The 23,658-nt window shown below is 42.3% G+C and overlaps 1 protein-coding gene across 18 annotated transcripts in view; it reads left to right on the top strand.

Annotated features, from left to right (window-relative positions):
• Positions 1-23,658, top strand: part of NFIA (nuclear factor I A) — a 285,729-nt gene that overhangs the window by 3,010 nt on the left and 259,061 nt on the right. For 8 of the 18 annotated variants that reach the window (XR_006390905.1, XM_044302018.1, XM_044302012.1 and 5 more), the window contains exons 1-2: positions 8,271-8,375; positions 11,660-12,191. Coding sequence is in view for 17 of the 18 variants with exons in the window: in XM_044302018.1 (XP_044157953.1) it covers positions 8,277-8,375; positions 11,660-12,191 (631 nt within the window). In the remaining variant the exon portion in view is untranslated. Of the gene's footprint in view, positions 1-6,072; positions 6,759-7,040; positions 8,206-8,270; positions 8,376-11,659; positions 12,192-23,658 lie in introns of those variants that run through there. The other 10 variants (XM_044302020.1, XM_044302017.1, XM_044302019.1 and 7 more) reach the window with 9 other exon arrangements.

The raw sequence follows: 23,658 nt of genomic DNA, 5'->3' as shown, positions 1-23,658 counted from the left end.
TGTGATCTTCACATTCTTTCACTTACAGCTATAAATCAGCCATTAATCATAGAAGAGGCTTCCATGGCGCTGGAGACTTTGTAAAGTTGCCCCCTTGTCACAGTCGCTGCGTGTCAAGTCCAGGTTCTGCAGGAGACCACCCCTCACATAGACAGATAGTAGGACTCTGGAAGGACTGGGGTAGATATGGACAGGGCCGTGTTGTCATATAGAGGGGATAGTAATTCAGGGTGCACTGAGGACATCCCATCAGGTCGTCTGCCGCAGCCTCGCACGTGTGTATATTTACCCCATAGTAAATGAGCTCCTTTAGTGCCTGTGTATATATACGTTTCCCATATAGCAGATTGTAAATGCATTCTTGGGCACGGTGCCAAGTGAAGCCCGGGAAGGAGTCATTTCCAGCGGGCATTCAAGGCTAAAGCCTCCCTGTAACTCCTGACTGACTCACCTCCATGTTCCCACTTTAACGGCTCAATAAAAGGCCATTTTTATTTCTTTGCTTCCCATTGATTATTTGCTCCTTGTCCTGCCCCATTTCCTTCGCCCTGTCAGAAGACGGCACAGGCCAGGGTTGCCACCCATCTCCCCTGGCACCGGCTCAGGACTCGGGGAGACACATTCTCTCTTTATTTCTTACTATTCTTTTGCTTGTTTTTTAGGATTTGCTTGTGTCCTGAGAAGTGTGAGGGAAGCAGAGAGCTGAGCTGGAGTGTCAGCCTAGGGGGCGCAGGGAGGCCTCTCACCGCCGCACAAAGGGCGCCAAAGCCTCCCTCACATAATATGGAAACCACAAGTCTGAGGGGAATAGGAGCCGCTGCTGCTGCAGGGAGAGACATTTACTGTACAGAGAGACAAAGCCCAGGCCCCTGCACGTCCCCCTCACCCCTCCCAGCTCCCTGCCTAATATTCGGCTGCTCCTCGCAGCAAGTTTAACCTCAAACTTTAATATGGAGCAAGTTACCCCTTCTGTGCCCTGCAGCGGGGTGTGCGGAGGGAATGACAGGAGAGTGGGAGTAGTAGTGTTTACTGCACAAACATCATCTATAGAATATCTATGCACTATATATAGAGGTGGACAGAAATTCCAGCACATCCAGGGCGCCCCGCACCATTAGCAGCAGAATCGGAATATTTCTGATTTTATCAGATTGTAAATGTTTATACATATATATATATATACTGACACACACACCTATTCACAAATATGTGCGCAGAAATACACATATACACAAACACCTACAGAGTCACACTCGTATACAATTATAACAGGGATACGTATATGGTACATATATACGCACTTGTATACACAGGTATTTATGCACACCTATTCACAGATATATAGACACATACAGATTCACACACACCTATACAGTACACATCACATATATACAGATAAACACGCATGGCCATAGATATATACACATGGGATCACACGCATATACAGATATATACACATGGGATCACACGCATATACAGATATATACACATGGGATCACACGCATATACAGATATATACACATGCATGTGGAAAATGTACACGTGTATCCACAGATCTGTGCACAAGTCGCAACACTGTGTCCGTTCAGGTTTTTTTGCAGCCCGTATGCTAAACCATTCACTTCAATGGGGGCGCAACAAAATAAAAAAAAAACGGAAATTACTCTGTGTGCATTCCATGTCCGTATGTCTGTTCCACAAAAAAAGAAAACATGTCCTATTATTGTCCGCATTACGGACAAGGACAGGACTGTTCTATTAGGGGCCGGATGTTCTGTTCTGCAAAATGAGGAACCCACACGTCCCGTATCCGGACTGCAAAACAACAACGGTTGTGTGCATGAGCCCATAGATAGATCAATATTCTATCTATCTATCTCATATCTATCTATCTATCTATCTATCTATCTATCTATCTCATATCTATCTATCTCATATCTATCTATCTATCTATCTATCTATCTATCTATCTATCTATCTATCTATCTCATATCTATCTATCTATCTATCTCATATCTATCTATCTATCTATCTATGTTCTATCTATCTAGTGAACCTCTTTGTGTTGATCATCCAAAACTGCATTGATATTCGGTCTTCTAGGGGGTGGTCTTCTTAAAGAAGATGGCCATTATGCATAATATATGGTAGAACAAAAAATCAGTTAGGGTGGGTTCACATCAGCGTTATGGATTCCGTTATAACATGGTTATAACGGAAAGTAAAGGAATCCATAATACGAAAGTCAAAACGGAAGCCTTTAAGTCTTTTAATACAAGTCTATGGGCAGCAGAACGGAATCATCCTGGTTTCCATTATGCAGGGGTCCAGTCCTGCATAACAGAAACCAGGACGGATCCGTTCTGCTGCCTATAGACTTGTATTGTGACGGAATTCAAAATGGAAGCCTTTAAAAGGCTTTCCGTTTTGCTCTCCATCATAATACAAGTCTATAAGAATCATAACGGATCCGTCTGGTTCCCATTATGCAAGTCGGAAAACAAAGTCCTGTCGACAGGACTTTTTTGTTCGTTCTGCATAACAGAAATGGGACGGATCCGTTATAATTCCCATAGACTTCTATTATGATGAAGAGCAAAACGGAAAGCCTTTTAAAGGCTTCCATTTTGCATTCTGTCACAATACAAGTCTATGGGCAGCAGAACGGATCCGTCCTGGACTGGACCCCTGCATAATGGAAACCAGGATGATTCTGTTCTGCTGCCCATAGACTTGTATTAAAAGACTTAAAGGCTTCCGTTTTGACTTCCGTCTTATGGATTCCGTTATAACCATGTTATAACGGAAAGCCATAAGGGCTTGTTCACACGACCGTGTGAAGCCCGTGCTGTGGACCGCAAATTGCAGTCCGCAAGGCACGGGCACCGACTGTGGCCCAGCCGCATGGTTATCCGTCCGTTCCGCAGGAAGATAGAGCAAGTTCTATCTTTTTGCGGTGCAGAGGCACGGAACGGAACCCCAGGAAGCACTCCGTAGTGCTTCTGCTGTGTTCCGTGCTTCCGTTCCGCATCTCCGGATTTGCCGACCCATTGAAGTTAATGGGTCTGCATCCATGATGCGAAATGCACATGGAACGGTGCCCGGGTTTTGCGGATCTGCAAATGCGGTCCGCAATAGGGCAACGGGCAGCACACGTTCGTGTGAATGAGCCCCAACGCTTATGTGAACCCACCCATCTGTGTGTGTAGATATAGGCTTCTTGCACACAAATGGTTTTTTTTTCCGTTTACGTTCTGTTTTTTGCGTTCCGTTCAAAGATAGAACATGTCATATTACTGTCCGCATAACGGACAAGGATACTACTGTTCTATCAGCTGTTCCATTCTGCAAAAAACGTAATTCACACAGACGTCTTCCATATTTTTTGCGGATCCGTTTTTTACAGACCGCAAAATACTGAAAAAGCAAGAGGCCATAGGCAGAGCCCAGTTAGGCGCATACCCCTGGACCTGGACGGAGGTGTGCTGCACACTGATTTGATGCTGGTTGTTTCCAAGCGGTTAATGGTTGGGCAGAGCGAGGCCTTGGAGTTTATGAGGCTTCATGTATACTTTAGACAGTAATTTGTGTGATAACTTTTCTCTGTGGCTTGGACAAAAGTCAGAATGAGAGCCAAAATCTAGTATCTAGGAAACATGGAAAGCCTGTGGGGGTGTTAGCCAAAAGCAGAAATAATTCTGTGGCCTTCCAGCACTTCGCCTGGATTTCCTGAAATACTAATAGTTAAACAGATGGGGTTTAATGAGTAGAAAGAGAGAGTGGAGGCCAGAAAAAAATCTCAGAGGCCAGAAAAAAATCTCAGAGGCCTGAGATGCCCGGGAGTGACCTGACCGGGGGGTGCCGATACATTATACTAGTGGTTTGTATTTTGGATATAAGCACCACCATAAACTGGTGTAAGGTGCAATATCATGGGTGAAGGGCCGGCCCCGACCTGAAGAGCTTTGGAGCATTTAGCAAAGTGACATACATAGGGTACAACTACACGGCGACATGTGTTGCAGTAATGTTGCGCGACTAGTCTATGGTATCGCACTGCGACATTCTGCGACACGACAGTCACACAAAAATCTTTCTTGGATGTTTTTTTGCAGCATGTGGCAGCGCGACTCCAGGGACTACCGTTATACAATATGCTGCACGGCATTACTGCAACAAATGTCGTCGTGTAGTCCTAGCCCAGATATTTTGCTAGCTGCTCCATATGGGAAATTCTTGGCAGGTTGTGGCCAGGTGTCACAATGCTGCTTGGAGGAAAAAGTAGGCCCAGTATGTTGGTAGAACTACAAGCGCCAACGTAGCGTGGTATCCCTGGCCGTGCTGCCAAAACAACATTGTTCTTCTATGTAACAACAAATGCCATCGTTTTCCGGACGCCGCTGCTTGATGCCGGTTGGGTGCCCACAGGGGCTACTGACAATTGGCTGCAATAACAGTGAGACTATTCCTATTGTAGAACCAGAAGTGCCAGCATCTCAGGCAACAGTACGTCTTAGAACTTCACACTGGACCTGCAACTACAAGTGCCAGCATGCCACCTATCACTGAGTTCTTGCTGGTAGTTTAACTGTAGCTGCAAGAGTCTGAACTAAAATATACTAATAATCATCATCATAATTAACACTAATGACCCAAGGACTGTTACCTAATGTCCTGCACGCTTGGCTATATTCTGAGCTAAAGATATTGTAAAACTACAAGTGCCAGCATGCCTTCCCATCCCAGGGTTAGGCCGCAGAATGTGCCTGTCTGTATGGAGGGAAACTGTAAAATACTTAAAAAAATAAATAAAAAAGACTAATAACATTGTAGAAAGTTCCCTGCAGCCAATGGAATGTCCTCCACCCAAGACATGTGTGCATTCTCTAGAGAGAACAGGCAGCAAGAACTAGTGTAGAACTACAAGTGCCAGCATGCCTTCCCATCCCAGGGTTAGGCCGCAGAATGTGCCTGTCTGTATAAAATAATAATTGTAAAAAATATTGTAGAAAGTTCCCTGCAGCCAATGGAATGTCCTCCACCCAAGACATGTGTGCGTTCTCCACAGGGAGCCAGCACTGCTGTAGAACTACAAGTGCCAGCATGCCTTCCTATCCCAAGGCTGTAGTTATGCTGCAGCATTGTATGCCATCTGTATATAGAGAAAAATACTTAACAAAATAATGAAAAATAATATTGTAGAAAGTTCCTTGCAGCCAATGGAATGTCCTCCACCCCAGACATGTGTGCATTCTCTAGAGAAGAGGCAGCAAGAACTAGTGTAGAACTACAAGTGCCAGCATGCCTTCCCATCTCAAGGCTGTACTTATGCTGCAGCATTGTATATCTTTCTATAGTAAAAATACTTAAAAAAAAAGTAATAATGCCCAAAAATATTGTAGAAGCTTCCCCTGCAGCCAGTGTCCTCCACCCAGACATGTATGCATTCTCCACAGGGAGCCAGCACTGCTGTAGAACTACAAGTGCCAGCATGCCTTCCCATCTCAAGGCTGTACTTATGCTGCAGCATTGTATATCTGTCTATAGTAAAAATACTTAAAAAAAAAAGTTATAATGCCAAAAAATATTGTAGAAGCTTCCCCTGCAGCCAGTGTCCTCCACCCAGACATGTATGCATTCTCCACAGGGAGCCAGCACTGCTGTAGAACTACAAGTGCCAGCATGCCTTCCTATCCCAAGGCTGTAGTTATGCTGCAGAATTTTTATCATCTGTAAATAGAGAAAAATACTTTTAAAAAAAATTATGACAAAAAAATATTGTACACGTGTGCAACCTCCAGAGAACAGGAACTGGTGCAGGACTACAAGTACCAGCAGAATCTCCATATCTGTGTATGGGGGAGGGGGAGAAATAATATATTTTTGTAAATAATAATAAAAACCAACACAATCTGGGGTGGAACTACAAGTGCCAGCATGTTTCCTGCAGTGGGAGGAGGAGGGGGATTTCTATTGTAGAAAAGGTATAATAATATTTAGTAAAAGTAATACAAATAATAACAAGGAGCGAGGAGAGTGCAGAGTGTTAGTAAATAGCAGTCGGGCTGTCACTCGGCGGCTGTCACTCGGCGGCTGTCACTTCACGTGTGGGGTTCTGTAAGATTCTTCTCAGTTGTCAGGAGAAGCCCCAGAGCCGGTGCCATTGTGCAAATCACATTTCATAAGGAGGGAGGGGACCGGTGCAGGTCCCGGAAAGAGAGAGTTCTGCATACTTCTACATTTAACCCCTGCTGCACTCCCTGCTCTCCTCCCTGCCCCCAGCCCTGGCACAGCGCGGGTTAATCCCCACCCCCCACCCTGTCTGGGCACTGCCACCCCCGGCTCTGATATAGACTATTTCATGTATTGATCAGCCCTTTTGCATGATTAGACTGAGCTGTGATCGGGGAAGGAGGTGGGGGGGACAGTAGTGGGTGGGGGTTGGGTGCCTGAGAGCTGCAGTATCCGGAAAGTTATTCCTGCTTTGCAGCCAGCTCCCAGCCTAGGACTGGACCAGGGCACAGCAGCTCCTGCACCACCGCCGAATGCCAGGGGGGCTTCCCCGGAGGGGGCACAGGGTTGGGGGGTGAAAGTTCAGCTCATGGAGCGGATCAGCTGCAGTTTGCAGAGTTGGAAATGTGAAGGAGAAGAGCAGCAGCAGCAGCAGCAAGAAGCCTGATCCTCCCTCCTGTCCCCGGCCGCTGAGTGTCCTCCTCTGCTCAGCCAGCAGCATGTACTCACCGCTCTGCCTCACCCAGGTAAGTTACTTCTGGCTGCTGGGCACATGGCTCATGGCGCCTTGGCCATCAATATCACTTGGATCAGGACTTGGTGGTGCCCGGAGCTGTCTGCACGTGTCTGGAGGGGAGAGAGATGCCAAGGTCTGGCTGCCCTGCAGTGCCTATGCCAGGGGATGTGGGCACAGCACTGGGGGATATTGTTACTTCTTCTTCTGCTGCTGCTGCTACTTTGTTGCATTGTGCATTGCCCTATTGCTTGCACACACACAATGACATTGGCACTGGCTGGAGGGATGAAGTTGTGTAGTGCTGCCTGCCATTGGCTTGTGACAGTGCAGGAATCCTGGTGTGTGCCTTGGCTTTGTGTCACTTTGTGCATGGCAGATAGTTGCTGAGGATTGTGCCTGGCTGTTGCTGTACTCTTTGCCTGAGCACAAGGTTGCAGTGTGTGCTGGGCAGCATGTGCCAGTGTGCTGCTTGCAGGGCACAGTGAGGGGATTGCTTTCATTCTCTTCTTGGATGTGCATGTGTTGGGTGCAGGGCAGGAGGCGGATGAGAGCTGGGTGCAAGGTGGCTAGTTGCTTCTTTTAGTTTGCCTTGGAGTGTGCATGTGTGAGGGGAAGGTGGGCATAGTGCCTGCATGTAGACTGGGCATGGGGGTTGCATTGCAGTGGGCATGTGAGTTGGCCAGTTAGGCTGGTTGTCTATAGGATAGTGGTTGTTGGGATTGCATAGTCGTGTGATGGATGTTGTAGTTGTGTTGTGGGCTGGGGTAGTTGTGCATTATTGTATTGGGTAATTGTGCATGGGGATAGCTATTAGTTGTGTATATTGTGTGGTTCTGGTTAGTTGTGGATAGTGCTGTGTAGTTGTGCATGGTTCTGGTTAGTTGTGTGTGCTGTGTAGTTGTGTATAGTTGTGGATAGTGCTGTATAGTTGTGCATGGTTCTGGTTAGTTGTGTGTGTGCTGTATAGTGCTGTATGGTGCTGTATAGTTGTGAATAGTGCTGTAAAATTGTGCATGGTTTTGGTTAGTTGTGTGTGTGCTGTATAGTGCTGTATGGTGCTGTATAGTTGTGGATAGTGCTGTATAATTGTGCATGGTCACTGGCTAGTTGTGTGTTCTGGATTTTAGTAGTTGTGTATATGCTGGTGATTGTAGTTGCTTTGCACTGTGCTGGTTACTTGTGTAGTGAGCTGGTTAGCAGGACTAGTTAGCTGTGTTGTAGTGTGTGAGCATGCTGGTGGATTTCCTTGCAGAGTGAGTGTGTGTGTCAGTGTGTGTGTCAGTGTGTGTGTCAGTGTGTGTGTGGGGGCCGGTCCTGGCTGTGCTGTCTCTGTTCTCTGGGCAGTTCAGATCTGTCTCTCTCCCCCTCTGGTCGCTGACTATCACACAAGGGGGATGAATTCTACGTGCAACTTTTTTTACCAGGCAGATATCACCCTATGCGGCTCAAGATCTGTGGTAGTATCTACTCTCCTTCAGGCGGGTGCAGTGGGGCAATGTTGGGGGGGGTCATGGCACTTGGGTTGGCAATGGGCACAGAAGGTGAGGTAGATGGAACCTCTACATTCATTCCTGGATCTAGATCCTTGCCACCGGTCACTCCTGGTTGGCCAGCTACAAGTGTTTGGGTACAGTGGATTCATGTCTGTTTATTTTTTAAATATTCTTCATGCCATATATTGATATTTAGCATTTAGCTCTGATACATTATTGGGGGGGGGGGGGGGGGGGTCCCTTGTCTGGAGTTCTCATTGCCTTTGGGTTAGTGAGTGTGGGACAAATTGTAACCTGTAATTATAAAATAGCACATTGGGAACTGTTGGCAGACATGTGGACAGCATATAGGTATGGGTTACGATGGTTGAGCTGAGCTGGATTTCACAGCAGTGATGTCACCGTCACCATACAAAATCTATATGTGATGATAAAATCCCCCCAGAAGATTTTTGCTAATTTCCCTAATTAATTTTAAGCTTAAAATTGCAGGAAAAAAGTAACCAGTGCACAGCGTGATTTATGTGCTGCATGCTTAGGCCTAACAATGCTGTCCCCCCGACATGCACATGTGAAAATATGGCAGATGTCCGCAAGCAGGACGGGGCGACGCGCGCCCAAAGTTTTACGGAAGCCAAAAAATACATTTTTTTTTTCTTTTTTTCTATAGCTTGACTGTCAGTGTAGATATGCAGCCTTACTGCTTTTCCATCCGCTGGCATATGCTTATACCACATTATACATTTTATTATAGCTGCGTCATCATTTAAGGATTTATTTATTTTTTACATTAATTTATTTTATTATATTTTGTATCTATTTTTATTTAGACATTTATATTCCATCACGTCATAAAGTCTCCGTTCTATTAGTGTAAAAACTGAATGTCGTCGACGTCGTGCTCTAGGAGGGCGATCCCTTATCCATTTCCTAACGACTTAAAACTTGACCTAAAATGAACTTTTTATTCTTATCTTTGTTATTCAGAAAACTTTTTCTGCCTCTTGCTGCCTTGTTTTTATTGCTTTGCTATGTGAACTCTATTAGGTCGCATTTATCAGATTCTTTGGGCTTGAGGTATAATGATTCGCTGGTAGATACAAGTGGACGGTCAGTTTATGTTCGCCTTTTATATTGTATTTCTGAATCGTGATACTTTAGCTGTAAAGCTTTTTGGCAGTAGGTGGGTTAAACTGAGATTTGCTTTCTGTATATAGGTGAAGGGGGGGGGGAGTCTGGAACATGAACCTTTTCAGACACTGGACGACTTGTAAGACTATAGGATCCTCTAATGTAAAAAAAAAAATATAAAGAAAATGTTTTAAATATTTCTTTAAGTGTCGTTTACCCCGAGTTACATATCTGACGTGTCGCGCTGCATTATTGTTTTGTTTGCTAAGCGCCTGTTTTACTTTTTTTTAATACTAAACTGAATATTTGTGCTGGAAAGTGCGAGAACAGAGAGAGGAGGGGAAACTCTCTGGGTCGCAGTTACTGTATTCAACAGCGTGATATCGACAGGGTTTTCGTCCATTGAACGTAACTTTTTGACATGGTTTGGTTCTGAAAAACAAAAGTTTTTGCAGTGTGGCAGAAAGTGAATTTTAGTGGAGGGTTCGCTGCAGTGTGACCGGCCAGGGTGTGAACTGACTAGTTTTGTGTAACCTGCTTATCTAAAGCTTAGAAACTGGCTTTATTTTTATATATTTTTTTTTTATAGCAGCTTAAGACCAAGCTCAGAACATTAATCTAGTCATAGCTGCTGAATTATTAATGTTTAGGTTACAAAGTAGCGTTCTCTCTCTCTCTCTCTATCTCTCTCGCTCTCTCTATCTTTTTTTAGCGACTTCTAGAAGTAAATATTAAACGTTTCCTGTGCAAAACCAACTGTTCGTCCAGTTTAGAGGCAGACGTTCTTGTACAAGCAAGGCCTTACCTCGTAGGATTTATTGTACTTGAGCTAGGACATGTAAAAAAAAAAATGGCAAAAAAATCCCCCTTGAAAAAAAAAAAATTCAAAAAAATCCCATTTTAAAATTGCAATTAATCAAAATGTTTTTCCAAAAATTCAACCAGTGCACGATAGTTACTTATCTGCGTAGATGTGTTTTCTTGTGTTGCGCAGGTGTATTTAATTTTTTTTCAAAATTTTTAGCTCTTTGGCATCAACCTGATAAATACGTTTTTTCGGAAATCTTTTAACACGTTCCCTTTTGAGACGTAAACAGACGCATTCTATGCAGGAAAAATATTTCTCCGATTTTATGATTTATTGTCATAACTGGTTAGTTTTACGTACTTTTTTTCCCAAAAACTAACTCAGAGTCTTTACCTTTTTTTAAATTTGCATCATATATCTATATAAATATCTATATTACATTGAGACATGTATATTTATATTTATATATAATTGACAATAATTAACTTAAAAAAAAATGTAATTATGACTCCGCAAACTGTCAGCTATTTTTCTATTACCTGAGTTATATGAGGAACAGCAGTGACTTTTTTTATTTTTATTTATTTGCTGTAGCTAAAAACCAAAAAATGTGAAATATTAAATAATATGTTAATTTTTTTTACATTTTATGGGAGTTTTTTTCATTTCCTAGGTTCTGTCTGCTTTTAACTAAGAAGGCCCTGGTGATCACAAACTCTTTATTTATTTATTTTTTTAAATGCATACCGTCCCTTTTAAATAATTTTTTAATTTTTTTTGCTCAGCGCTACAAGGGTGTTGAGTGTTTGGGTGCACTTCGAACGCCCGTGCGTGTTGTCCCGGGTTCAATATCTAGAGATAAAGTGCGATCTTTGGTCACGTATAAATTAAATCACACTTAATTATGTAATACATAATTCAGAGCCAGTTCTGCAAGTTCATGCGGACCGAAGAATCCGTTTTTCTTAGCTCCCCGGCCTCGTAAAAGGTTAGATGTAGTTTTTACAATAATCATGAAACGTTTACCGCTGTATTGATTTGTAGGTGTAAACGTGGCCCTTTGTGGTTCCCACTTAAAATGTTGATGTTTTTGTAAATTTTTTGAACAAAGTATAGAATTTTTCCAAAGTGAGATTATTCCTTGTCACACAATATCCTCACACTGGTCTTGATTTTTTTTTTTTTGTCATTTTGTTTTATTTTCTGGTACTTTTAGTTTTATTTTAAATTTTTGTTATTTTTGTTTCTCTTTTTTTTTTTTTTTGCCTTTCACAGAAAATAAATCCTAGCATTTTCTAACTTCCCCAAAAGAAACTTGCTACTAATGGACCCTACAAGCTGTAACTCCATCCCGCTAACTTTGCAATATAAATATTTGTCTATTATGTCTTGGGACAGTAATAAGAATTTGTACCCCCCCAGGTGGTTCCGAAATGATTTTTCATAGGTATATTTTTCTGTGTTTTCCCCCTTCTGTAGGATGAATTCCATCCCTTCATCGAAGCACTTCTGCCCCATGTGCGAGCCTTTGCCTACACGTGGTTCAACCTCCAAGCCCGAAAACGAAAATATTTCAAAAAACACGAAAAACGCATGTCCAAAGAGGAGGAAAGAGCAGTGAAGGACGAGCTATTGAGCGAAAAACCAGAGGTGAAGCAGAAATGGGCGTCCCGGCTCCTGGCAAAGCTGAGAAAAGATATTAGGCCGGAATATCGGGAGGATTTTGTACTCACAGTTACAGGGAAAAAGCAGGCATGTTGCGTTCTCTCCAACCCTGACCAGAAAGGAAAAATGAGGAGGATTGACTGCCTCCGACAAGCGGACAAGGTCTGGAGACTGGACCTGGTCATGGTGATTTTATTTAAAGGTATCCCACTCGAAAGTACTGATGGCGAGCGTCTTGTAAAATCTCCTCAGTGTTCTAACCACGGGCTGTGCGTACAGCCGCACCACATAGGAGTTTCGGTCAAGGAACTCGACTTATACTTGGCGTACTTTGTGCACTCGGCAGGTAAGTGCACTTTTTTTTTACCTTATTGAACTTGTTTACAATTTTGAGAATTTTTTAGAATCATCACGCATGGTCTTACATAAGTGGCGGTACAGCAAGTCCTCCTGGCTTTCTGCATCCGACGTGTAGGCTCACAGACGCTGGCACCATGGACACCGCCAGCCGTGGCCTTATCTGGGCGATGGTAAAACCGTGGCACCGAGCTTTCTGTTTCCATCCCAACAATAAACATACTAAACACAGCAATTATGTCACAGACGGTGGAATATTTCATTAGGCAAAATATTTTTACCTTCTCGGCACCAGGCGTGGAGTGAAAGGCTTCTCCTCTGGTCCTTGCAGCTGATCTATAGGAAGAGGGAGCCTTTAAGGGTAAATGTAAAAGCTTGCAAGAGTCAAAGCATAAGGGCCCCAGCGTGCACGGGCTCAGGCGCATGATGTATGATAGGTTTTCAATAAACCGGATGATGGACGTTCCTGCCATTCACTATCAGAACTCCCTGGGGGTCTCAACTGGTTTAAAGCCCTATTAAGTGGCCGTCCGATTAACAGCCTATACATCACATTGCTTTTATATACCCCCTGGTGCTGTCCTGCTTGTCACACAATGTATCTAGACCCATACGTTACATTCTTGCCATATTCCATTTTTTTTAAAGTGGTATTATCTCTTTGCCACTTATTGCAGGACTTTTGGCAGAAGAGGCTTCAGGCTGTGCCATACGGGCATTTTAAGGTCTTGGGGGAGGAAGGGGGGGGGGGGTAACGTTTCAAGCTGGAGTCGGTAGTAACCGTATGGTGGGTTTAATACGTAGGCCTCGGCCTTTATTGAGTGATTGAGCTGCAAAGTGACTTATCCGTATTTCCACGGCACTTGAACAGTTAAGTGCCTGAGCTTCAAGAATGCCAAATACTAAAAGTACCCTTCACCTGCCAGGGCCCGGCCCGCTTAACTGTTTGTGTGCCGGCATGGTCTGGTTGTGTAGTGTAAGCAGTCGCCATAGATAATTCTACAGTATATAGTGTAGGCCATAAACTCCTGTCTGATTCTTCTTATATTAATATCCTATTTAACCGGGTATACAGTGGTACGATACGTTTTTTTCCTGGTAGAATATTACTCGATGTGTTCAAAAGTGTCCAATAACTGCAATCCAACATAAGTGGGGACATTCAGTCTATCTATCTATCTATCTATCTATCTGTATCCTATATCTATCTATCTATCTATCTATCTATCTATCTATCTATCGATCTCATATCTATCTATCTATCTATCTATCTATCTATCTATCTATCTATATCTATCTATCTATCTATCTATCTATCTATCTATCTATCTATCTATCTATCTATCTATCTATCTATCTATCTCTATCTATCTATCTATCTATCTATCTATCTCTATCTATCTATCTATCTATCTATCTATCTATCTATCTATCTATCTATCTATCTGTATCCTATATCTATCTATCTATCTATCTATCTATCTATCTATCTCTATCCTATATCTATCTATCTATTTATCTATCTCTATCCTATATCTATCTATCTATCTATCTATCTATCTATCTATCTATCTATCTATCTCTATCCTATATCTATCTATCTATCTATCTATCTATCTATCTATCTATCTATCTCATATCTATCTATCTATCTATCTATCTATCTATCTCATATCTATCTATCTATCAATTTTTTTACATGTTCTTGTATTTTTTACATTTACTTTATGACAACATACTATTGACCCATTTCTACTGTATTAAATAATTTCTTTCCAAACATACCGCAAGTCCATTGTTGCAGGACGTTGCAGCTCGTGCCCGTGCCCATCGCAGCCCCACTTTCTCAACACTGGTTTGTCTAAATTTCTACAAAATGCACCAGCACCATGAAGTGATCATTAATGCTTCCCCCTCTGATGAGCTCGAAATACCTATAGTAACAATGGCCGATAAATTATAATGCAGATACTGTGTAGTGGGATGAGAATGAACGTAAACTTAAAAAAAAAAAATAAGACTAAAAATTCTAAAAAAAAATCCTTTGTCCATTCTTTCTATAATGTGATAATCTTGTAATTGATATAAAGCAGCACAAATGCCATGCCGCATCTTTTAGGGGCAAATATAATTATCCCAAAAGTGTGCGAGTGCCTCTGAGTATATGTGTAAGTGGGGGACTCTATCTTCAAAAATGCATCAAAGTTGTTTTTATTTTATTTATTTATTTTTTGGGAAATAGAAAAAGTCAAGGAAGCTAAAGTCTCGTCACAGAAATGGTCGATCTGTGCCAAGATGAGGAGTTAAAGCAGGCACGTGGCAAAGTCACTTTTTAGTTGTTAAGGTCGTAACCTTTGCCACAAGGCAGTTGACCTTTTAGATAAAATTTAACCTTTGATCATTCGTAAGCAGTCAACCGCAAAAAAAGTTTGGAGAGTTGCAGCCGGGGTGCAAGGTTGGCTTATGTGGGCAAAGTTGTGGGAAGAGGAAAAAAAAAAAAAAAAAAAAACTTTCTTTTTGAAGTGGTTTAATTTTGTCTGAGGCCAGATTTGTTAAAGAGTTAGAAGTTAGCAGCAGGCAGACAGTGGATGGATATATCGTCTGGCAAGCGAACAATGACTTGACACCTGATACTCCAGGCCTTTCCCTTCTGTAAATGAGGTAGGCAGCTTGTAGCAGGGCTATGCTCCGAGTTACAAAGGCTGGCCTGCAATTTCTACCTGGTGAAAAAAAAGAAAGAAAAAAAAAGCAACCACGTAGACAGAGACATGAAAAAAACATGTTTATACAAATCAATGTAAATAATTCTGTAATTTATTTTCCTTTATCTTCTTTTATTTATTAGTCGTTTTTTCCCCCCATTGGCTACAAAGGTGAATATGTGATCTGTAGAGTGAAACAATGTAACGTACAATTCCTTCATAAAAATACATTGTGTTTTTGGAAGAAAACATCTGAAAATGTTGTTATTACTTTGAAATTAGTCTTAGACATAGTTGCAGAAGGTTATTGATATCGAATGGATGGCTGGAAGCGCCATACTAAGGTCTCGGCAGCGCTTAATCTTGATGTAATGTCGTTGAATTATGGAAGCAGCATTTGTGTTTTTCGAGCTGTAAAATATCCCCTTTGTCCTAAATACAAATTAAGCCAAATGAGGACCAGACTGGGCAGGTTGTGCCGAAAATTCTAGTTCTGTTTTGGCAGCGTTTCTGCAATTTCATCATAAAATGGTATTGAAAGCCCCCAATGTGCGGATTGACCAGATGGTCCTGCTGGCACATCGGGATGAACCACTTGCCATAGCTAAAGATCAGGTGTGGGGCTGGGGATTTTCTATTTTTATTTTGAATTAATAAAATGGCCTAATGCTACATGCGTGAGATGGACATTAATATGTGTCTGTAGAAAAAAATACTAAAATGATGTAAACGTACATAAAAAAGGTATCTGATAACATTTCTTCCAGTACTTTATTTTCACTCTACTCTTGTTGGGATTGAAAAAAAAATTTGGGCAGTGTTTTGTTTTTGTCATTGCGGACAACCCGCCCAAAAATGAAAAATAATAATAATCTTAAATTCATAATGAACATGCGGCTAATAAAATAAAAAAAAACCTTTGGCTGACTGTTCTCGATTGGTTCAGTACCATAGACTTGACAATGGCCTTTAGTGATGTTGATGGTTCCTTGTGTCTTTAGAAAATAGATAAAAGGAAAGGGTTAATGGCAAATAATAGCCCATAATGTGATAACTGAAGGGTGGCCACGGACAGGGTGTCAGAAGCAATTTTTCTGACACAAAGATTTGTCACGTCGAATGACATTGCATATTTTTGGCCTTTTTCCTTGCTGTACAGACATTACATATGTTTCGTTTCTTAAACTATAAAGTAACTTTAAGACTTTTTCGAACATTTTTTTGTTTAAAGACCGTGGTTCTCTTGTTTGGTGGGAATCTTGGGAGAGAAACACTCAACTAGTGAGGATTGACATTCATTCTTTGCTGAGTCTTCATCCTCACCAAATGGTTAACTCTCCAGTTTTGGCGTTGGCCTCCTGTAGAAAGAATACAGATGGTCCTCAAGCACCAGAACTTAGAATAAGCACGCTCTATCATATCAATGAAGAAATGTGGGGTCCTGGTCATATTCCTTTAGTATCTGGTTTGAAGAACCTATGTGTTTTTAGAATATCAAGAGCCATTTGATGGTGCACATCAGGCGCTTTTTCGGACCAAATGGACGTTTCTCCATTTTTCCAACCTAGTCTACAGATACTTGTAGGAGTCTTGCAGAGAAAACTTTTCTTCAGCAGATAATTGACCCTACTTTCCTACTTAGATGATTAGCTAAAGTCAAGGACATAACCGGTAGAGGGGACTTTGGGATTCTTAGAAGCATAATTTGCATTGACTATAGGAATGACCTTGGGCTCAGTCTCCCCTGTCGAGCCTCAAGGAAGAAGTAGAAGGTTGACTATAGATGCATTGATAATATGTTGGATGCCACAAGATTGAGGACATGTTGACGATTGATGCTTTTTCTGCAACACTATGGTTGTTTCCAACCATGGGAAACGTTATCTTTGAGACATTGTTCCAGTTGTAGCAAATATCTGTGCATATATGTTACAATAATGATTATATTAGTCTGTTCATTGTGGCGCTATGGACATCTTGAATAGGTTGTCCCCCTATCAATCAGTAGGAACCCTGGCAGTGACATTGGCAAAGTGGGCATCAAATTTGAGTTCCTTTGTAGTCTTTTCTCGGTAGCAGATGTCCTCTATGGCTAATAAAAGGAGAATGCCAATCAAAGGACCCTGTACACCCCACTACCCCCATATGATGCCCTAGATGGGGAGAGTTTGTCTCATTTAATATAAAATTTACTGTTTGTGGCATTGGCTTCATAGCTGAGATGAGGAAAGAAGCGATTTATCTGGATCTAGAATAGCACACAGATCATGTGACACAAGTGATGTCATCGGTAACAGGGTTGTATCGAGTGACATAGATGGTAACATCACAACTCATCAGATACTAGACAAACATTCACTGGTAACATTGTAACAAATGCTCCCTTCATTTATGTATAATAAGAAGATCTCAGACCGTTCACAGTTCAGCAAATTACATGAGAATTCCTTGCTCCATGTCCTGCTAATGGGAAGCTGTTTCAGGCAGGCGCAGGATAAACCGCACCGTCTGTTGTGGTCGGGGAAGGACACCTCATTTCACTCCAGTAGTTGGGCAACTTAAAAGCTCCCAGACTGGAATATGTGTCCCATTTATTTGGCTGTACAGATTGTAATCAGTTGCAAATGTGCTTTAAAGCTGCAGATACAAAGGAACCGTCACGTAGTGTGCAGGGTCCTAGAGCTACCCGAGAAGACGGATGTAACCTCATAGAACCTTGTTCAGTCATGCTGGCCCTTTAAGTGTTGTACATAGATAGATAGATAATAGATAAAACTCATGGGGTTTCTAATGTCCTAAGGTCTCAGTCATACGGTTTGCAGTCAGTTGTCTAGCCTAGAGAATTTAGGACAAAGGCAAGTAATGGTGAAATCACAACTTGTCACTTACTTTGCAATCATTTCACAAATACTTTTTCTGTAGTCAGGCTGGCTCCGTCCTAGACGTTGTAGCTGTGAACCTCAATTCTTTCAACTTGAGATAACTGGGACATGTTTAGCTGGACGCCATGTAGGCGGCCGCATTGGGCCTTCAGAATGTGGTGGTAATAATGTTGCTGATGTGCCTGGATTCATTTAGTAACCATGTAAATCCTACTGAGAAAGGCTATTGATTATAGACTTTAGAAGCCAAGGGTACCAAGATCCTCCACAGACATCCAAAGAAGACAACCCAACAGTACCAGAACCATTGACGTGGCCCTTGAGATATGTCCAACTCTGAGATTGTTTGCAGTCAACCATGAGCTTTATGTGGAGGTTTTACCATTATAACAGTCAGGAGACAACATCTAACATAGACCTAGTCCTCACTCATCTTAAGGTGTACTTCCTGGGGTCATGTGTTCTAGGTTCTGTATCCTAAATTTTCTAATCATTTAAAGCATCCTGGATATCTGAAACCATTGGTAGGTTGTAAGGTTTCAGTCGCTGAGACATTGGGACCTGTGAGTGCGAATGGAGGGTTTATTGGAGAATTGGGAATCTTCTTCATCACCACAGTGTCTGAGAACCTCTTCATGAAAGATCAGTAGTGTTCCCCTCAGAAACACTTGATGTCTCCCCCAACCCTCATCCAATCACTGCATGGTGTCCAAAAGTTTAGGTTGTTTTGGTTAGCCAACCATGATATATTATGGATTGGATATGAATGGTTAATTTATTAACCCAGCTCTATCAATCTCATGGTTCCAGCTTAGGTCCTCCAAAGGATGCTGTCCTTCAAGGCACACGCGAGTGTATGTTCACCAAGGACCTCCTGACAGTGACAGATTTAGATATGTCTCAAGTTAGGTCATAAGGGTTAACAGAAAATAATAATCCCCACTGGACCTTCATTATAACTGTGCCATGAACTGCGATGAACATGGAGTTGGATGGAGGCCCACACCTGCTATCATCCTCCTTACTAATAATTTGATTGGGGGAAATGAAGCGTGGAATTTTCCGAGCCAAAATCACCCATAGTACACCTGGGGAAGACCTGCTAAGCGGAGCATTGTGCACACACACACATCACCCGTCCTTGTGTCGCCAGTGACAGATGAGCACAGGCTCTGTCGACCCCTGGGAATGGGTTCTGTCGCTGTGTTTATGCCAAATGGCTTATCATAAGCTGCAAAGGCACTTCATGCATTGGGTTATCATTATCTGCCGAGATCCTTTACGATACCCTTTATAGTAGGACGCTCTCGCCTTCTGTAAATAATGTGCTACGCCTCAAAGATTCATTTTGGGGAAATTTCCATGAAATTGTTACTTTGTATCGCCCCTTCAGGATCCTTTGTTTCTATGGATCCGCACTGTCACAGAAACTCCGTAGTCCTGAGCCTAGTGTTTCGTAGCATCGATCCATGTATTGATTAAGATTAGGAGATTCGAGAGGATGAGGTTTCCAGATCTTTACTGTAGATATTTTCGGGCTGTGTCTGTTCTTTTTGTCATTGGCCGGAGCTCGTCTCATCTTCTGTTGTCCAAATTCCTTTTCTGTTCACGGAAAATCTTAGAAATCCAAAGGCGGCTCGGGTTATTTTTTGACAAAATATTGGACCGTGTATAGTTTTGCAGTTGAGACTGATTCCTCAGAGTTGGTTAGACCTATCTGGTCCAAGGGCCGCGTCCAAATGTAGCTGTTTGTATCCAATCCACGTTACGACAATGATCCAAAATTAGAAAACGTTTATGGGTTTTTTTCAATTTAAAAAAAATAAAAAATAATTGATAAAGAAACCAATAGTTTAATATTTAAACTACTAAAATCCAGGGTTGTATTCACACCTACTGGTTTTGTCACAATGTTTTATGCAGTTTAGTTTTTTTTTTTATTCAAGTTTTTATTAAGAAAAAAATGTCAGTTCCTTGATCCTTTCAGGACAGAAACATCTAAATGCAGCTGGACTGATAGAATGAGACCAAGAGCCTACTAATCAGTCTAATTCATGAAAATGATAACTCCGCCACCCTCTCGTCTTCTATCGCGTTTGGAGTTAATGTCTCGGATTCCGCCGCACTGGACATTCCCTGAACCCGGCTATGGCTGAAATAGGATGAAGCTCTCATTTTGTTTAGGGAGCGGCGTTGCACTTTTTCTGTTGCAGAGAAGCAGTTTCAAGTAACTTGTGAGAAAGGGCCTTTTGTAGTTCGCTGCTTCCTAACAAGATAGCTATTGTTAGGAGCCTGCCGGGAAAAATTCGTCACTGCAATGCCTGTATTGTGCTAGCTTTTTTCCCTTTTCTTAATTTGAGAATGTCTTCCTATAGGGAAAGTGCGTGTGTATGCATTATATCTACAGTATCTATCTATCTATCTATCTATCTATCTATCTATCTATCTATCTATCTCCTATCTATCTCCTATCTATCTATCTCATATCTATCTATCTATCTATCTATCTATCTCATATCTATCTATCTATCTATCTATCTCATATGTATCTATCTATCTATCTATCTATCTCATATCTATCTATCTATCTATCTATCTATCTATCTATCTATCTATATTCTATCTCATATCTATCTATCCTTCTGTCTGTACTGTTAGGGTATTTTCACACTTGTGGCAGAGGATTCCGGCAATCCGGACGCAAACGGATGGAATTTGTCAGACGGATCCGGATGAGGATCCATCTGACAAATGCATTGAAATACCGGATCCGTCTCTCCGGTGTCATCTGGAAAAACGGATCCGTTATTTATTTTAATTTTTTTAAGATTTAAAGGTCTGCGCATGCGCGGACTGGAAGAGCGGATCCGTTTTGCCGGAACACTTGGGGCCGGATCCGGCACTAATACACTTCAAAGGAAATTAATGCCGGATCCGGATTTTTGGCCGGAGAGAAAACTGCAGCATGCTGCGGTATTTTCTCCAGCCAAAAAACGTAGGAGAGACTGAACTGATCCATCCTGAACGGATCGCTCTCCATTCAGAATGCATTAGGATAAAACTGATCAGTTCTTTTCCGGATTTGAGCCCCTAGGACGGAACTCAGTGCCGGAAAAGATAAACGCTAGTGTGAAAGCACCCTTAGCTAATAACAATTGTAGCTGGAAAAGAAGATTATCGTCCTGATCAGGTTAGAACAGTTTTATCACATGTATAACATACTGTATATAATATATATATATAAGGTGCTTAGAAGCTCTTATTTCAGGGGTGTTAGAACTTTTGCAGCGCAGGACTGACTTATATTCTAGATTTATGGAAGGGTTGGATCAGATTTGATCCCCATGTTCGCACTACACATTAACACTTTGTGGATATCGATGACCGCAGTCTGAATGTCGTTATTGTTCATTCTGATATGAAATCTTCTGTCCTATATATTCTGTCTGCACGAACTGCCAATATTCCTGCGCCGGAGGTGGGGTCCGGTTTTACTTTATAGACATGTATCTCCATTTGGTGGCAGCCAGTGAGTCTTATAATCCAAAAATATGGCTGATGTTGAAAGGTTTTCCTAGAATCATGAAGCCTCATGCACACGGCCATAGCTGTCTTTACGGTCCACAAAACATGGATCCCGGCTGTGTGCCTTCCTCGTTTTACAGAACACTATGTGCAGCCCCCTGTAAGAACTGCCTATTCTCGTCCATAAAACGGACAAGAATAAGATATGTCCCAAATTTTATTTTTCATGGGGCCACAGATGTGGTCTGCATCCGATCTGCGTTTTTTTTTGTCTGTCGTTTTTTGTCTTGTGCATGAGCCCTAAGTCTGATCCTTGAGGGTCTCGCCACTGGGACCTTCACCAGCCCTGAGAACCAGGGTCCTGTATGTCCTGTTTGAATGGAGCATCAATGCTCGAATCAAAGCCTGTGGGACTGACGAAGGTAGCCGAGCACTGCGCTTCGCTTTCTGTCCCACTCCCATGGAGATTGAATGGAGCAGAAGCGCCTGCACAGCCGTGTCTTCATACAAACCTCTGGGCTGCACCTGTTTGTAGAACAAGCCCCCCATCCCACCAGGATGCAGGGACTAGAGATAGTTGGGACTGCATTGGGGTACAGGAGGGGGATCCATTCTAGAGACAGGTGTGGGTGCCAAGGGGGGGGGCCCGCATCTATCACAATTATAACATATCCTGTCTGAGATGGCAATGCCCCTTTATATTTTGGCTGGATTGGCTTGAAGTTAATCAGTCTTGATGGATTTCTTCCAGGCCATGGTCTCCAACTTGTGTTCTCCATCTGTTCCACAAGTACAACTTCCAGCAAGAACTAAAACTCCGTAGCTTTTAGGATATGATGGGAGTTGGAGTTCTACAAGAGCTGGAGGGCCACAGGTTGGAGGCTGATGGTCTGTGATGTAGCTGAGTTGGCATTACGTGGCCTTTATGGATATTTCTAAGGCGGTAGTCTCTGCCGTTTCATAACAACAACTCCTGCCGTGTCGGACATGCTGGGAGGTTTAGTGTTGCAGCAGCCATAAATCTGCAGATTGGAGGCTAATCATTTAAGATTTAGCATTAGGCGACTCTGATGGGTATTTAAAGAACGCTGCATTGACTCTTTAGCGTTAACCTACATTGGCCCAACAGGTGAGAACATTTGATCAAAATTTAAAGTCAATGGGGGACAGATTTGTTTTCTATTGTGGCAGATTGTGGCAGAGAAAACGTCCCCATTGATTTGCATTGTGGGTGATGACTGATCCGTTTTTCAGTTTTTCCCAGGACGGAAAGCAAAATAAAACATGTTGCGGTTTTCTCTCCGGTCTGGGAACGCAACTAAACGGAACGGAATGCATTTTGGAGCTCTCCGTTCTGTGCGGTATGCCCCTATGATGGATCTCAGTACCGGAAAACTTTAACGCTAGTATCAAAGTACCCTTAGTAACATTTGTTCCTTCTTTGTTTTGACAAATAAAGAGATGAGATGTAACCAGATGTATCAAATCTAAAAATAAATAAATATATGAAACGGAACCAGATGTATCAAATCTAAAAATTTCTAGAAATTCTAGGTCCCTGAGCCGTGTGTGAATGGAGCGCTGTGCACTCGTATGAGGGGTCAGTACATGACGGAAGAGTGAGGATCATTCTGTTACAGTCGTTTAATTAAGACCAGTGTTCATTATTTTCCCTTAGTAAGAAACCATTAAAACAATATGATGTTTTCCACTCAGTTGGAGCCTTCCGGCCGCCTCACAGCGCTTATTGTCAAGTAATTTGACTTCATAACTGCCTCCTGACAAGAGGTGCTGTGTGCACTGGCCGGGGCGCCCCACAATAGCCCCCAGTGCGGCTGCCTACTGGTTGTGCAAAACTTCACAAAAGGAAATGTGTTTTGTGTGCATCGGGCGAGTTATGTGAGACAGTTGGGAGACACACAACAAAAGAGAGAGAGATAGTGTTCATATGTGATGGTAAGAGTAAGAAAGGACAGCTGCAAGAGTCCACGGGGACGGTGGAGTCACGTGGATGGCAACTAGGATAATGGCAGGACTGAGTATGGTGGACTAGTAAAGCCCCTCGTCTATTAGATCAGCCGTTTTACCAAAATTTTGTAAGGCTTGGTACATTGTGCTCATTCAATGTCCATAAAGTTCATGAACATCATTTTCTAGTGTATATAGAATGATTATACATGAAAGCCTAAGTCACTGTGTACATACATTACTTATCCTGTACTGATCCTGTATTATACTCCAGAGCTGCACTCACTATTCTGCTGGTGCAGTCACTGTGTACATACATTACTTATCCTGTACTGATCCTGAGTTACATCCTGTATTATACTCCAGAGCTGCACTCACT

The sequence above is a fragment of the Bufo gargarizans genome, chromosome 7 (genome assembly GCF_014858855.1).
Source record: "Bufo gargarizans isolate SCDJY-AF-19 chromosome 7, ASM1485885v1, whole genome shotgun sequence".
NCBI classification, from domain to species: Eukaryota; Metazoa; Chordata; class Amphibia; order Anura; family Bufonidae; genus Bufo; species Bufo gargarizans.
The sequence above is the reverse complement of the archived record's forward strand: the minus strand, read 5'-3'. Positions and strand labels throughout refer to the sequence as shown.